Source organism: Pongo pygmaeus, chromosome 12, assembly GCF_028885625.2.
Source record: "Pongo pygmaeus isolate AG05252 chromosome 12, NHGRI_mPonPyg2-v2.0_pri, whole genome shotgun sequence".
Taxonomy (NCBI): Eukaryota; Metazoa; Chordata; class Mammalia; order Primates; family Hominidae; genus Pongo; species Pongo pygmaeus.
Window position 1 is genome coordinate 46692900 of NC_072385.2, and position 17823 is coordinate 46710722.

The 17823-nt window shown below is 36.1% G+C and overlaps 1 protein-coding gene across 1 annotated transcript in view; it reads left to right on the forward strand.

Annotated features, from left to right (window-relative positions):
• Positions 1 to 17823, forward strand: part of CHMP3 (charged multivesicular body protein 3) — a 54369-nt gene that overhangs the window by 13830 nt on the left and 22716 nt on the right. Inside the window, exons 2-3 of the mRNA XM_054475773.2 lie at positions 2721 to 2781; positions 15124 to 15303. Of these exons, the coding sequence (XP_054331748.1) occupies positions 2721 to 2781; positions 15124 to 15303 (241 nt within the window). The remainder of the gene's footprint in view (positions 1 to 2720; positions 2782 to 15123; positions 15304 to 17823) is intronic.

Below are 17823 nucleotides of genomic sequence, written 5' to 3' on the forward strand. Positions count from 1 at the left end.
TGGAGGGTTGAACCTATTCTGTGAGTCAGGGAATGTCTCCCTGAAGTAACATTTAAGCTGAGACTTTAAGAACAAGTTCAGAAAACACATTCTTTAGATAAACTGGACTTTTTCAAAATTAAAAACTTTTGTGTTTCAAAGGACATTATCGAGAAAGAAGACTTTCTTGAATGGGAGAAAATATTTGCAAATCCTGTATCAGTAAAGGGTCTACTACTATCAGAAGGTATAAAGAACTCATAGAACCCAACAAACAGACAACTCAATTAAAAAATGGGCAGAAGATATGAATAAACAATTCTCCAGAGGAGATATACAAATGACCAACAAGCACATGAAAAGATGTCCAACTTCGGCCGGGCGCAATGGCTCACACCTTTAATCCCAGCACTTTGGGAGGCTGAGGCAGGTGGATTACCTGAGGTCAGGAGTTCTAGACAAGCCTGGCCAACATGGTGAAATCCTGTCTCTACTGAAAATGCAAAAATTAGCCAGGTGTGGTGGTGAGCGCCTGTAATCCCAGCTACTTGGGAGGCTGAGGCAGGAGAATCACTTAAAAGCTGGAGGCGGAGGTTGCAGTGAGCTGAGATTGTGCCACTGTACTCCAGCCTGGCCAACAAGAGCGAAACTCCGTCTCAAAAAAAAAAAAAAAAGTCCAACTTCACTGGGCGTTAAGAAAATGTAAATCAAAACAGTGAGATACCACTTCACACTCAGCAGACAGCTATCATAAAAAAATTAGAAAATAACAGGTATTGGTGAGATGTGGTAGAAATGGTAACCAAAAGTGTAAACAACCCAGACGTCCATTAACAGTTGAATGGATAAACAAGTTGTGTTATATACATATAAAGGAATAATATCCAGCCATAAAAATGACTGAAGTACTGATACATGCTACAACATGGAGGCACCTTGAAAACATGTTAAATAAAAGAAACCAGAAACGAAAAGTTAACACATTGTGTGATTCCTTTCATATTCAGAATAAGCAATCCCATAGAGACAGGAAGCAAATTAGTGGTTGCCAGGAAACTGGGGAGGGGGAGATAGGAAGAGATTATTTAAAGGGTATAGGGAGGTGGTGGTTGTATGACATTGTAAATGCACTAAATGCCAGTGAATTGTACACTTTAAAATGGTTAATTATATAAATTTCACTTCCAAAAACAGTACATAAACCTGATTAGATTTTTAAAACTTGTATGACCATACAGTTTTAAGTACTTAAGTATTTCTTCTGAGTGGGGTTGGTCAACCTAAATAACAAGCAGAGAGAGGTTCCCTAGAAGAAAATGATGGTTATTTGGCAAAAGCATTGCAGTGGGAATATACTTGCCGTGGTAAACTATGTATATATTCAAGGACGTAAAGGAAGACAAAGATTTTTAAAGGGAAAAGGAGGATTATGTAATTGTTTTAAAATGATTATGATTGGCTACAGAGGTCAATAACAAGAGTGATGCCAGTCCAAGGTTGGACAGGCAGTTGCTGGGCAGATGTCCTTGCGGAAGTATTTTTTATGTAAGATTGCAGTGCCTTTGAGCAAGCAAGGCTGTGGTTTTTGCAGAGTCTTTTGTGATAGGTTTTGTTTAGGTATACAAGTGTGAGAACCCTCTTAGCCTTTCCAGCTCTATATAGCAGATTTGTTAATACACTAGTGACTTCATTTTGATTCTGACAACTTTCACAAATTATTACAATTGTTGTTGCATAATAAATATTTTACAGATTTTGTTCAATATTAAACATTAAAATTGAAATTTATTGAAAATATATCTTCTAATGGTATGGACTTTTAAAAAATGCCATTTAGTATGTATGTCCATGGATGACTGCTACATGAATGAATGCTACATGAATGAATGCTACAAGGGTTCAGCATAAATTCTGTTCCTGTTTTATGATTTATTAGACTCAAGTGCTGAGAAACCTTGTTGATGTAATAAAATGGTAATGGAAGGAGTTTAGTTATAGCAGTGTCACTCAGTTTTTTGAGCTTCTGAGTCATGTACTAAAAAGCACATAGTAATTTAGCATAAAATTGACTTTTAATGATTAATTGACTCATAACTCAGATTTTCCTTCAGTGTTTTTGAAACGTGAAGAATTGGAAAACAGTTCACTTGCATAACAGTTTGGTAATCGTTAGAGTAATTTACTACTTTCTCAACACCTCCACCAGCATTTCCAGTCCACCTTGTTTAGGGCTTCAGAAATTTTTGCCTGTCAGGGAACTACCATGGTAATAAGAGACATAGGTTAGGGGAATGTTTTTCTTTTGTAAAATGGAAAAGCATTATTTTTAAAGGGAAAAAGGGAAAGATGAGTTCTCATGACACAGGCAGAGTAGTTTTTGAAATGCTCACCTGTGAAAGATGAAAATTTTCTGATGCTCTTAAATCTAACTGTGCACTTGGACCTCTTCAAATCTTTATGTACCTAGACAGTACCATATTCTTTCCGAGATTTTATGTAAAGTGCTGCTTACAGCCTGCCCTCAGCTATGAATCTTTGAATAACTTAAAACTCCTGTGCACTGTGAATGAAAAGAGGTGAAATTAAAAAAAAGTAAAATTTGACCGTAAAGCTCTGTCTTTGAAAATGGCTTTTTAAATTTTGTGTCTGTAATAAATGTGGAGTTAATACAAAATTCTTAAATTAGATTGAGTTAGGAGTTTCGGCTTTTCTCCTCATTCCTTTTCTAAAAATTTTCCCAGGTCAATGAGTGGTCATTGAAGATAAGAAAGGAAATGAGAGTTGTTGACAGGCAAATAAGGGGTAAGTTATCATTTTTTGTCTTCTATTTTTCAGCCTCTTGGTATATTTTGCTTCAGTTCATAAAAATAAACTGCATTTATATATCATAAGACATAGTTTATTCCTATATCAGTTATTTATAGCTGTCTGACTGATTTTGCTTTTTAATTCTGTAATTAGTATAAAAAAAGATAATGAGCTAGAAGAAACTTTATATTTTGGAAGAGCAAAAGAAACCTCTTGCTACTTATAAAGAAATGCCTTTTATGGAATTCAAATTAAATAAATTGTACATAGTAAGAAATACAATTCCATTGTCACTGCTCTGTTTATCTTAGCATTACTGTAAATTGAGGACAGTATGTTTATAAATAAAGTTTTTTTTTTGTTTAGTACCATTTAAGGTGATTTGCAAAGGGATGGTAATATTTAAAACTCTTAAGGTTTTTAACACTTTCATGATTGGAGAAGAGTTAATATCATAAAGGTATCCCAGTATCACTTTCTTTAAAAAGAATTGAAGAGGGAAATTCCACTCCCAGCCATGAAGGAGTAATTGCTTTTCAACTTGCATTCTCATCGTAAATAAAAATTTGGACAAAGCAAGAGAGAAAAAAACTGGACAAAAATCTGTGAAACAGCTGTTTTCAAACATTGGACAGCTGGCAGTACAGGGTTGTGATCACTGAGAGAATAGAAACAAAGACAGAGAGCCTTAATATGACCCTATCATTCTGCTTGGAGATACTTTCTGGATTATAGCCCATGGAAGGCCATTCCAAGCAGAGCATAGTGGTTTCACTGGGTTGAGAATAGAGATAAGGGTTCAGGGAGTGGCTGGAATTTGTGGGGCGGAGTATCAGAGAGAAGGGAGATACTCAGAGAAAGAACTTCAAATGTCTCCATAGGATCCATTGGAGTCTTTGGCCGAATACTAAGTTGTGCATGCTTAGAGTGAAATTTCAAGAGACTGGGCAGAGAACAATTACTAGGAACAGAACAACTACCAGGAAGCTGTAAGATGAATAATTCCTAGAGCTAATAAAGGATTGAGAAGTGGTTGAGCTCTGATCAGACACAGAAAACAGACTTTGTGGAACCTCTGGGATGTTCAGTAGAGACCTCAGAAGAGTCACACCTTAATAATAAGGATCAGGTAGGTGACTCAGAAGTCACACCTTAATAATAAGGATCAGGTAGCCTAGAAAAAAGGCTACCACAAGCCCATACCAACCAACTAACAAGACTTAAAAGACTTGAAGGCTGATTTGCAGGTAATTTGACTGCCTGCCAAAGTAAAGATTAACACTCTTTAAGGGAAGACTACAAAATTCAGACACCCAACAATGAAACATATACAGTGGCCAGCATCCAATGAGATACTATTATGAAGAAGCAGGAAAATGTGACCCCAAAACAGGAGAAAAGCCAGGTAATAGAAATAGATTAAAAAAAAAACCCAAAACCCCCACAAAAAAACAGATGATTGAATTTGCAGTCAAGGATTTTTAAGCAGCTATTATAAATATGTTGAGATTAAAGGATAACTTAAACATAATGAGGAGATAAATACAAAATACAGAAAAGAACAAAATGGAATTTCTAGAGTTGAAAGATCTGAAATGAAGTGAAATTAAATGAAGAATCACTGAATGGGTTTAACAGCAAATTAGACACTACAGAAAACAAGATCAGTGAAATTGAAGATATACAAAATCCAAAATGTTCAAATGAACATTTCCTTTGCGTATCCTGTCAGCAACCCAAATATTTCAGATTTTGGATTTCGGATTTTCTGATTAGGGATACACAACTGGTATGATGCAGAACATTCCAAAATCTAAAGTCTGAAAGACATTTGGTCCCAAGCATTTTGGATAAGAGATATTCAACCTGTAATACAAATTATCCGAACTGTAGTACAGACAGAAAAAAGAAAAACAACACAGAGCTTCTAATATCAAGTGAGCTAATGTGTATAATTTGAGTCTCAGGAGGAGAGGGGTCAGGAAGGATCATATAAAATTGTAGCTGAATGTTTTTCAAATATGATGAAAACTGTTAAGCTTGCAGATCCAAGGAACTCATCTCCAAATCGAATAAACACAAAACCATACAAAGGCAAAGCATAATCAAATTACTGAAAACCAAAAAGATAACCCCCCAAAAAGACAAATTTAGGTCCAATAAACAGTGATAAGAATGATTTTAAAATTCTTATCAGAAACAATGCAAACTAGAATATCTTTCATATGGTGAGAAAAACCCCACAAAACAACCCCATGTTATCCTAGACTTAAGTCCAATGAAAATAACATTCATAGGTGAAGGTGAAATAAAGATATTTTCAAACAAAAGCCAGAAATAATTTGTTGCCAGTACAATAAATGTTAAAAGAAGTTGTGGGCTGAAGAAAAATCATACCAGATACAAACTTGGATTTATATGAAGGAATAAAGCATGCTGGAAATGGTAAATATGTAAGTAAATGTAAATTAGTTTTTCCTCTTAAGAATGTTTTTAACTTACTGACTCTTGAAAGTAAAAATAATAATGTATTGTGGGGCTTGTAACATGTAGAGGTAAAATGTATGACAATGATAATAATTGATCAGTGTCAAAAATAAATGTTAGAAACTTCATAAGTTTCATTAGTGTCTCACAGCCTTGCATATTCCTTTTTTGTGCTATGCTCACTGTAATTCTTCTCACATCCGTAGCTCATTTTGCCTTTTAAATGATGATCTTCAAGCCCAATATCTTTCATGTATGTTTCCTGTTATTTGTCATTAATAGTAATTTATTAATTTACTCTAACATGATATTGGAAAAAGATCATGGATTTTGGAGTCTTAACATTACCAGGTTTAAACTCTGATATCACCTGTCCTTAATAAATTTCTTTGAATCTCATAGAATTGTTGTGACAGTTAAATCTGTGAATATGTGTAAAGTGTTTAGGACAGTACCTGGCATGCAGTAGAGACTTCACTACTTGATGGTGATACCAAAAAAGGGGATGGGGCACTTTGATAAAGTGTGACTATGAAGTAATGTGATTGCTTTAAATGTTACTTGTGAAAGCATGTGAGGATTTATCACAGAAACACTATCAGGATCTTTCATTTGGTTTTATGCTAGCAGTCAAGGTGAATGGATTTAAAAAGAAATACTAGTGTAAAAATGAGCAACTGCAAAATGAATTTATGTTCTCAGAAGTCAAGCTATTGGCTATGCTTATTGGGGGGGAATGGTGGATTAAAGGTGACATAAGGGGGCCTTGTGGCATGTTGGTGATATTCTTTTTCTTGATCTAGGTCCTGGTTACATGAGCGTGTTTAATTTGTGAAAATGTATATAGCTGTACAGTTATGTTTACTTTTCTGTATATATGTTATACTTAAATAGCAAGTTAAAGAAAAATAATAGCAACTTAAAGCAAAATATAACTATAGAGAGTTCTCAGCTTCTCATGGAAGATTTATGGTAGTCCGCATTTTTAGCTTTCAGTCAAATGTAACACATTTTGAACACTCATTATAGGCAATAATTTGAATGAATTTAGGTAATTAATTTCATCTGCTCCTCAGATGAAAATAATCAGCTTGGGTGAGCACTCGTGACTATAAAGGTAGTTATACACATGTGAAAATGCAGAAAAGTGGAAAGTTAAAATCACCCCGAAGTTCGACCACTTAGAGATAACCACCACAAACACTTTGATGATCATGCTTTTCCAGATATATTTCTCTCTGTTTTTGTGTTTATACCCAAACATTTGTTTATAAGTGAGTCATACTAGTCTTGCTGCTGATTTTTATTTATTTTTATTGTAAAATTTACATAAAGCTGACCATTTTAACCATTTTCAAGTGTACAGTTCAGTGGCATTAGGTGCATTCATAATGTTGCGCAACCATCATCACTATCCATCTCCAGATCTTTTTCCTCATCCATACTGAAACTCTGTACCTATTAAACAGTAACTTCCTATTTCTCTCTACCCCCAGCCCCTGGTAACCACTATTCTACTTTCTGTATCTAAGTATTTGACGATTCTAAGTACCTCATATAAGTAGAATCAAATAATTTTTGTCTTTTTGTGTCTGGCTTATTTCACTTAACATAACGTTTTTAAGGATCATCCATGTTGTAGCAGGTATCAGAATTTCATTCCTTTTTAAGGCTGAGTAATATTCTGTTGTCTGTATATACCATATTTTATTTATACACTCATCTGCTGATGGACATTTAGATTGTTTCCACCTTTTGGCTATTGTGAATAATGCTGCTATGAAGATGGATGTACAGATATCTGTTTTGCTTTCAATTCTTTTCAGTACTTTTGCATACATAAATGAAAGTAGCATTACTGGATCAAATAATTAATTGTATCTTTAATTTTGGGGGGAACCATTTACTGTTTTCCGTGGCAGCTGTGCCATTTTACATTCCTATCAAGAGCTAGGCTACTCAAAAGTAGCTGTATATATGAGGGAATGTAAAAGTCACTGTGCGTGCCCAGGGAATGGTACAGGCTCATAAAATAGCTCAGAAGACCTTGAGTTTATACCTTGTGCTGATCTTTACTACAGACACCCTATGCCAATTTTAAAAAAGCAAAAAAGAAAACAAAACCAAACCTGATGAGCCCTGGGGAATCAGCATCTGATCTCCAGAGTTACCACATTAGAAGATTCAAACATTCAGTTTTCAACAACAGTAAAATCATAAGGCATACAAAGAAACAGGAAAATATGGCCTACTCAAAGCAGGAAAAAGTAAGTCACCAGAAACTGTTGCTGAGAAAGACTAGATGGTAGATTTGCTAAACAAAGACTTAAAACAAGTATCTTACAGATGTGCAAAGAACTAAAGGAAGAGGTGGATTAAGTTAAAAAAAATGTGAACAAAATGGAAATAATCAGTGGAAAGCTAGAAAACAAGATAAACCCCAAAATTCTGGAGCTGAAAAGTACAATAACTGAAGTGAAAACCTTACTAGAATGATTCAAAAGCATATTTGAGCAGGTAAAATAAAGAATCAGCAGACTTCAAAATAGAACAATTGAAATTATCAAGTCTGAGGAACAGAAAAAAAAGAGACTGGGTTTTGGGAGGCTGAGGCAGGCGTGTTGCTTGAGGCCAGGAGTTTGAGACCAGCCTGGGCAACATGGCAAAACCTCATCTCTGCAAAAAATAAAAACAAAAATCAGCCAGGTGTGGTGGTACATGCCTGTAGTCCTACCTATCCAGGAAGTTGAGGCTGCAGTAAGCCATGATCATGCCACTGCACTCCAGCATGGGCAACAGAGCAAGACCCGGTCTATTGAAGAAAAAGAAAAAGAAAAAAAAAATGAGCAGAGCCTAAGAGACCTGTCAGACATCATCAAGTAGACCAATATGCATTGTGGAAATTTTAGGAGAAGAGAGAGAGAAAGGTGCAGAAAGATTATTTGAAGAAATAATGGCTGAAAGCTTCCTAGATTTGATGAAAGATAGGAACATAAACATCCAAGAAGTTCAGTGAACTCCAGGTAGGATAAACTCAAGTGAGATCTTGCCAAGAAAGACACATTATAATCAAACTGTAGAAAGCCATAGACAATGAGAGAATCTTAAAAGGAGCAAGAGAGAAACATCTTGTCACATGCAAAGGATCCTCGTAAGATTTTAGAAGATTTCTCATCCAAAACATTAGAGGCCAGAAAGCAGTGGATTCAATACTGAAAGAAAAGGCCTATCAACCAAAATTTTATGTCTAGCAAAACTGTCAGATAAACAAAAGCCATGGGAGTTTATTACAGCTAGACCTGACTTGCAAGAGGTAATAAAGGGAGTCCTTCAGGTTGAAATGAAAGGACATTATACAGTAACTTGATGATGTATGAAGAAATAAGTATCTCCATTAAAGGTAGATTCATGGACAATTAGAAAGTTTTATAACTCTACTTTTTGTATTCTACATGATTTAAGAGACATGAATAAGAAATAAAAGGTAGTCTGTTTTTGGATACATAGTGCCTAAATGTAACATCATGACATCAGTAACTGAACTGGGAGTAGAGACAGAGTTTTATGAGAGCATAGTTTTCTTACTGCTTTTGAAATTAAGCTCATGCAGGCTGGGCACGGTGGCTTATGCCTGTAATCCCTGCACTTTGGGAGGCCGAGGTGGGCAGATCACCTAAGGCCAGGAGTTCGAGACCAGACTGACCAACATGGTGAAACCCCATTTCTACTAAAAATACAAAAATTAGCTGGGCGTGTGGTGTGCGCCTGTAATCCCAACTACTGTGGAGGCTGAGGCAGGAGAATTGCTTGAACCTGGGGGCTGGAGGTTGCAGTGAGTTGAGATCATGATGCCACTGCACTCTAGCCTGAGTGATAAAGTGAGACTCAAAAAAAAAGAAGCTCATGCAAATTCACATTAGAGTGTTATAAGTTTAGGATGTTAAGCATAATCCTTGTGGTATCCACAAAGAAAATGGCTGTACAAAAGGAAATAAGAAGGGAATAAAAACATCTCATTAACCAAAAAAATCAAGTAAACACACAAGAAAACATTAATGCAGGCAATAAGGGACAAAATAGCTATGACATGCAGAAAATAAATAGCAAGTTGGCAGAAGAAAATTTGTCCTTATCAATAATTCCTTTTTTTTTTTTTTTTTGGAGATAGGGTCTTGCTCTGTCACCCAGGCTGGAGTGCAGTGGCGTGACACGGCTCACAGCAGCCTCGACCTCCTGGGCTCTAGCAATCCTCCCATCTCAGCCTGCCAAGTACCTGGGACTATAGATGCATGCCACTGCACCAGCTAATTTTTATATTTTTTGTAGAGACAGGGTTTCATCATGTTGCCTAGGCTAGTCTGGAACTCCTGGACTCAAGCAATCCTCCTGCCTTGGCCTCCCAAAGTGCTAGGATTACAGGAATGAGCCACTGTGCCCAGCCCACAGTAATTACTTTGAATGTAAATGGATTTAAAGTCTCTAATCAAATTGGCAGAATGGATTTTACAAAACATAATCTTATATTTAAAACATATATACTGTCTACAAGAGTGAGACTAGATCCAAAAACACAAATAGATTGAAAGCAAAAGGATGGAAAAAGATATTTTATGGACATAGTAAATAAAAGACAGCAGGGATGGCTATGTTATTGTCAGATAAAATAGATTTTAAATGAAAAAAGATTATATGAGACAAAGAAGGACATTATATATTAATTAAAGATTAAATACAGCAAGAAGATAATACAAGTGTACATATTTTTGTATACAATAACAGACTGTCAAAACATATGCAGCAAAAGTGGACAGAATTGAAGAGAGAAATAGTTCTTCCATAATAGTTAGACAATACTGCACTGTCAACAATGGGTATATCAACTAGATAGGAATTAGGTAGGAAAACAGGGGACTTGAAGAATGAAGGCAGAGTGCAGTGGCTCACACCTGTAATCCTAGCACTTTGGGAGGCCGAGGCAGTTGGATCACCTGATGTCAGGAGTTTGAGACCAGCCTGGCCAACATGGCGAAACCCTGTCTCTACTAAAAATACAAAAATTAGCTGGGTGTCATGGTGTGTGCCTGTAATCCCAGGTATGGGAGGCTGAGGTAGGAGAATTGCTTGAACCTGGGAGGTGGAGGTTGCAGTGAGCCAAGATTGTGCCACCACAGTCCAGCCTGGGAGGCAGAGTGAGACTCCATCTCAAAAAAAAAAAAAAAAAAAGAAATAAAGCAATTGAATCTAAAGATGTATACAGAATACTACCCAACAACAAAATACACATTCTTCTCACATATACACAAGACATTCTTTAGGATAGACCATATGTTAGACTGTAAATCAAGTCTCAGTCAAATTTAAAAGATATATAAGGTATCTTCTCTGACCACAACAGGATGAAATTAGAAATCAGTAACAGAAAGGATACTGGAAAATTCACAGATGTATGGAAATTAAGCACCACATTCGTAACCAATGGGTGAAAAAAGAAATCACAAAGGAAATTAGAAAATACTTATAGACAGGTAAAAACCAAATCAGAACATACCAAAAGTTAGAAGGTGCAGCAAAAGCAACACTCAGAGGAAAATTAATAGCTATAAATGCTTACATTAAGAATGAAGGCCAGGTGTGGTAGCCGTAATCCCAACACTTTGGGAACAGTGAGTTGTGATGGTGACCAACCTTGCACTCCAGCCTGGGTGATGGGAGTGAAACCCTGTCTCAAAAAAAAAAAAAATCTCAGATGAGCAACCTGGCTTTCAACTTAAAGGAAATAGAATAAGAACAAAGTCAACCCAAATCTAGCAGAAGGAAGAAAATAATAAAGATTAAAGCAGAGACAGAACAGAAAAAGAATAGAGAGCATTAACAAAATCCATAGTTGATTCTTGAAAAAGACAACAAAATGTATACACCTTAACTAGATTGACTAAGGAAGAAGAGAAAGTTGAAAGTACTAAAATCAGAGTTGAAGGTGGAGACATTACTACTGATTCCACAAAAATAAAGATTATAAGAATACTATGGACAATTGTATGTTAATTGTGTAACCTAGATGTGATGGACAAATTACTAGAAACATAAAACTTACCAAGATTGAAACATAAAGAGATAGAAAATGTGAACAGACTTATACCTAGTAAGGAGAGTGAATCAGTGATCAAAAATATCCTGACAAAGAAAAGCTGTGGACCTGATGACTTCACTGGTGAATTCTATCAAACAGTTAAAGAAGAACTAACACCAATGCTTCTCAAAGTTCAAGAAATTGAAGAGAAGAAAACACTTCCTAATTCATTCTATGTTGCCAGTATTGTCCTGATATCATATCAGACAAAGATATGCTGCAAGAAAACTATAGACCAGTATCTCTTATGAACATTAGTGCAAAAATCTTCAATAGAATACTAGCAAACCAAATCCAGCAACACATTAAAATGAGTATACATCACGGCCAAGTGGGATTTATCCTGGAATGCAAGAATGATTCAACATATAAAATTTGATCAGTGTAATATAACACATTAACAGCATGAAGGGGAAAAGAAACTCACATTATCATCTCAATTGACGCAGAAAAAGCATTTGGCCAAATTCAGCACCCTTTCATGTTAAAAACAACAACTAGGAATAGAAAGAAATTACCTGAACATAGTAAAAACCATGTATGAAAAAAACCACAGGGACTATCAAAATAAATGGTGAAAGACTAAAAGCTTTTCATCTAAGATCAGGAACAAGGCAAGGATACCCACCTTTGCCACTTCTCTTTAACACGATACTGAACTTCTAGCCAAAGGAATTGGACAAGAAGAAAATAGTTAAAAGTATGTAAATTGGAAAGGAATAAGTAAAACTCTTCTGTTTGCAGCTGATACTATATGTATAATACCCTAAAGATTTTTCAAAAAAGACTTATTAGAACTAATAAATTCATTAAGTAGCAAGATACAAAATCAGCACCAAAAAAAATTGTATTTCTCTGTATTAACAATGGACAATCTGAAAAGGAAATTAAGAAAACCCATTCTCAATAGCATCAAAAATAATCAAATACTTAGGAATTTACTTAACCAAGGAGGCAAAAGACTTGTATAATGAAAATGATGAAATATTACTGAAAGGAATTAGACATAAATAAATGGAAAGACATCACATTTTCATGGATTGGGAGATTAGATATTGTTAAGATGTCAGTACTACCCAAAGCAATCTTATATATTCAAAGTGCAATCCTTATCAAAATCCCAATGACATTTTTTGTAGAAATAGAGATATCTGTCCTAAAATCTTATAGAATCTTAAGAGACCCTAAATAATCAAAATAGTCTTAAAAAAAGAAAGTTCGACAACTCACTTCCTGGTTTCAAAACTTGCCACAAAGCTACAGAGATAAAATCAATGTAGTACTGACATAAAGACAGACATATAAACCAATGGAATAGAAATAGGTATCCAGAAAAACTGTGTCTTTGTCAACTGATTTTTGACAAGGGTAGCAAGACCATTCAGTGGAGGAAAGGACAGTTTTCAGCAAATGGTGCTGGGAAAACTGGATATCCATATGCAAAAGAATTCAGTTGGACCTTTACCTAACAATGTATACAAAAATTAACCCCAAATGGATCAAAGACCTGAATGTAAGAGCTAAAAACTATAAAACTCTTAGAAAAAAACACAGGGTAAAACTTCGCAACATGAACAAACTGCTGGGCATGGTGATGTTTGCCTGTAGTCCCAGCTACTCGGGAGGCTGAGGCTGGAAGACCAGTTGAGGCCAGGAGTATGAAGCTGTAATGTGCTATAATCATGCCTGTGAATAGCCACTGCACTACACCCTGAGCAACATAGATCCATCTCCAAAAAATAAAAAAGAGTAGACAAACTGCGTGAAAATCAAAAATTTTCATGCATCTTAAAAAGATTACCTGGCAGGGCACAGTGGTTCATGCCTGTAATTCCAGCACTTTGGGAGACTGTGGTGGGTAGATTGCTTGAGCCCAGGTGTTTGAGACCAGCCTGGGCAAAGTGGCGAAACCCCATCTCTACAAAAAACGAAAAAGAAAAATTGTATATTAAAAAAATAAAAAGATGTTACCAATGGAGTAAAAAGGCAACTCATAGAATGGGAGAAAGCATTTGCAAATCATTTATCTGACGAGAAGTTGTATTCAGAATATATACAGAACACCTAAAATGCCACAACAGTAAAACGACTTAATTCAAAAATGGGCAAAGGACTTCAGTAGACTTTTGGAATTTCTCCAAATAAGCTGTACAAATTGTCAGTAAGTACATGAAAAGATGTTCAACATCACTAATTATTAGGGAAATGCAAATCAAAACGACCTCATACCCATTAGGATGACTACTATCAAAACAACAACAACAAAACCTCCAGGAAATAACCAGTGTTGGTGAGTATGTGGTGAAATTGGAACTTTGTATACTGTTAGTGAGAATGTAAAATGATGTAGCCACTGTGAAAAACAGTACAGCTGTTCCTCAAAAACTTAAAAATAGAATTACCCTATAACCTAACAGTTCTACTTTTAGGCATATACACAAAAGAAAGCAGGGTCTCAAAGGCATATTTGTACCTTCATGTTCTTCACAATAGCTAAAAATTGGAAGTAACCCAAGTGTCCATTGACAAATGAATGGTTAAGTAAAACATTGTATATACATACAATGCAATATTATTGAGCCTTAAAAAGAAAGTTCTCACATATGCTACAACATGGATGAAACTTAAAAATATTATGCTTAGTGAAATAAGCCAGTCAGAAAAAGAAAAATATTGTGATTCCACTTAAAGGAAGTACCAAGGGTAGTAAAATTCGTAAAGACAGAAAAGAGAATGGTGGATGCCAGGAGTTAGGGGAAAGGGGAAATGGAGAGTTACTGTTCAATGGGTGCAGAATTTTAGTTTTGGGAAAGACGAAGAGTTCTGGGCCGGGTGCGGTGGCTCATGCCTGTAATTTCAGCACTTTGGGAGGCCGAGGCAGGCGGATCACCTGAAGTCAGCAGTTCGAGACCAGCCTGGCCAACATGGTGAAACCCCATCTCTGCTAAAAATGCAAAAATTAGCCAGGCATCGTGGTGGGTGCCTGTAATCCCAGCTACTTGGGAGGCTGAGGCAGAATCGCTTCAAACCCGGGAGGTGGAGGTTGCAGTGAGCTGAGACCGCACCATTGCACTCCAGCGTGGGCAACAAGAGTGAAACTCCATCTCACAAAAATAAAAAAAAGAGTTCTGGGTGGAGGTGACGGTTGCACAGCAATGTGAATGTTACTTTATTCCACTGATTGTACACTTAAAAATGGTTAAGATGGCATATTTTATGTATTTTACCACAGTTTTAAAAATTGGAGAAAACACTACTGATCATAAAGCATATAATAAAGACTTATCTTACCTTTAGCTGATGCCGGTACAAGACTTATAATATGTTCAGGCTTTCCTTAAGTTGCAGGTTTTTAGAAATGATTGGTGAGTGTATAGAAACTGTACTCTTATAATTGTGGGAATACTACTTATTGATTATTGGAGCAAGCTCTGGAATGCATTTACAGTAATTTTTAAAAAATTCTTAGGGCCAGTACCAACAAATGTTAGAAAGGTGTTTTGAAATTTTGTCAAGTGTAATAGGATCATACTTTTCTTTTAAACTATTTTGATGTTGTTTCTGGAAATGATGAATATTCACTACGTTATTTTGATTTTATGTATATCCTTCCATATGTTTTTCTATTTAATAGATACATTTAGATCACAATAAGAATGTATTTGGGTGCCAATAAACCTTATTTACCCTTGATTTTTGGTGTTCTGTTCTAAATTTAGATATCCAAAGAGAAGAAGAAAAAGTGAAACGATCAGTGAAAGATGCTGCCAAGAAGGGCCAGAAGGATGTCTGTGTAGTTCTGGCCAAGGAGATGATCAGGTCAAGGAAGGCTGTGAGCAAGCTGTATGCATCCAAAGCGCACATGAACTCAGTGCTCATGGGGATGAAGAACCAGCTCGGTAAGGCTGCACTTATCTTACAGTCACCTCGTAATGCCAATGTTGCTGTTATTATCAACACGGGTTCCTTGAATAGGAGAAACTCAACTCTGGTTTTCATTCTTTATATTTTCTTAGTGTTGAGTGTTGTACAAATGCAAAATATAATAATGTTGTTTGTTTTCTTTTGTTAGTATTTTCTAAATAATAATGAAATCTACATATAAATCTGCTTTGTTTAGAAGTTAGAATGTATTGAACAGTGTTATCAAGTGACCTGAGAATTGAGTTGTGGAGTAAGAGGCCAGCCTAGATGTTTGAAGGGAGGATGAAGAAAAGAGCTTTCTACCTTTGTCCTAGGCCCAGAGCAGCCCCAGGCAAAATGTTACAACAGGCTGTGGGGCTTTGGTTCACCTCCTTTTCTGCTTCATCTCTGTCTACCTAATGCTTCCTCACATCTTAGGAATCTGTAGACCACATGATGGGTATTCAGCATACATGTGAACTGTCCATTTTAGACGACTTTTAGGAACTCATATTTAAAATAGGAATAAACATTGTTTCCTTTCAGTGTCCAGTACAGTACTGTTTGTGGTCGTTCATCTAGTTGGTTTCTTTTCTTAATTTCCATTAAATTATGAAGTAGTCCTAACTCAGAACTATAGTTATTTAGTAATGGCAGCAAGTGACTGTCAGATATTTAGATTGAATACAGACTCAGAAATCATGGAGAGCCAGGCATGGTGGCATGCAGTTGTAGTCCCAGCTGCTCAGGAGGCTGAGCAAGGAGAATTAAGTGCTTGAGCCCAGGGGTTTGAGGCCACAGTGAGCTCTGATTACACCTGTGAATAACCACTGTGCTTGAGCCTGGACAATAAATATAGCAAGACTGTGTCTAAAAAAGCAATAAGTTATGGAGAAATTTTTCACTGAAGAATATTTTCAACTCTCTGTCAGATACTTCATTGATCACACTCAAAAGAAGTTAGAAGATGAAGTGTTTTAATTTATAGGATGGTGCCAAATGAGTTTCTAATGCATTATTTGGTTGTATTTCGTTCTGAAGTTTTCTTCACATTCAATTTTAACATTCGAATGTGGTTTTAAAATATGCCTAACCATGAATGTATCATTAGTTTCTTTCTCCAGATACTGAAGAGAATAATCATGGGCTGGGAAAGAGTAAAAAAAAAAATGACAAAATATTTGTACCACATCATCCTTTAAAAAATCTATCAAGATTATCTTTTATTTATTTATTTTTGCTTTTTCGAGATGGAGTCTTTCTCTGTCACCCAGGCTGGAGTACAGTGGTGCGATCTCGGCTAACTGCAATCTCCACCTCCCAGGTTCAAGCAATTCTCCCGCCTCACCCTCCCAAGTAGCTGGGATTACAGGTGCCCACCACTATGCCCAGCTAATTTTTGTATTTTTAGTAGAGACGGGGTTTCGCCATGTTACCCAGGCTGGTCTCAAACTCCTGACCTCAGGTGATCTACCTTCCTCGGCCCTGCAAAGTGCTGGGATTACAAGCATGAGCCACCACTTCTGGCCTATCTTCACTTTTAAATGCCATGTTATTACAGCCCTAAAGTGATGATTTTTAGGCTCTTGAAATACTGAATATATCACCTAGATATGCCTTTTGATCAAACAGTATCAGTGCCATAAAGAAATAGTTTAATCTTGTCATGATGAAAGCTCAAGTATTATTGTCTTTTATAGCCAGCTTGAAAAATTCAGATTTATTCTCAATTTTTCCTGCAACATGCTCAAAAGACACATGTTCAGTTGACCATGATAAGATTGTTTAAACATTTTTCACTCTTTCCTTATTGCTTATTTTGCCTTTTTCCCTCTATGAATAAAGCAGTGTATGCACAGCCTCTTTTTTTCCAATTGTGGAGATGAAAGCAGAGGATAATGTAATAAGTCTTTATGTACCTATCATACAGAACTAATAACATTTGTCTTTTATTTTTTTTGGTAGATACAGGGTTTCACCATGTTGCCCAGGATGGTCTTGAACTCCTGAGCTCAAGTGATCCACCCGCCTCAGTCTTCCAAACTGTTGGGATTATAGGTGTGAGCCGCTGCACCTGGCCCAGAACTAATAAAATTTAACGTTTTGTTGTATTTGCCTCCTTCTATATTATTAAAAAAAAAAAAAAGCGTTATTACAAAAGTTGAAGCTCCTTTAATACCCCTTCACAGTTTCATTCTCTCCCAACCTCTCCAGAGAAAACCACTATTGTGAATCTTAAAATTTGTATGAATGGTATCATACTGTAGATACCATTCTGCGTCTTTTTGCTCCATTTATCATTGTTTTTGAAATATGTTCATGTGGATAAATGTAGGCAGGGTGCAGTGGCTCATACCTGTAATGCCAGCCCTTTGGGAGGCTGTGGCAGGAGGATCACTTGAGCCAGGAGTTCAAAACCAGCCTGGGAAACATAATGAAACCCTGTCTCTGTAAAACAAGATGGAACAAAACAATAGCAACCACGATAAAATTATCTATGTGTATTTTATATATAT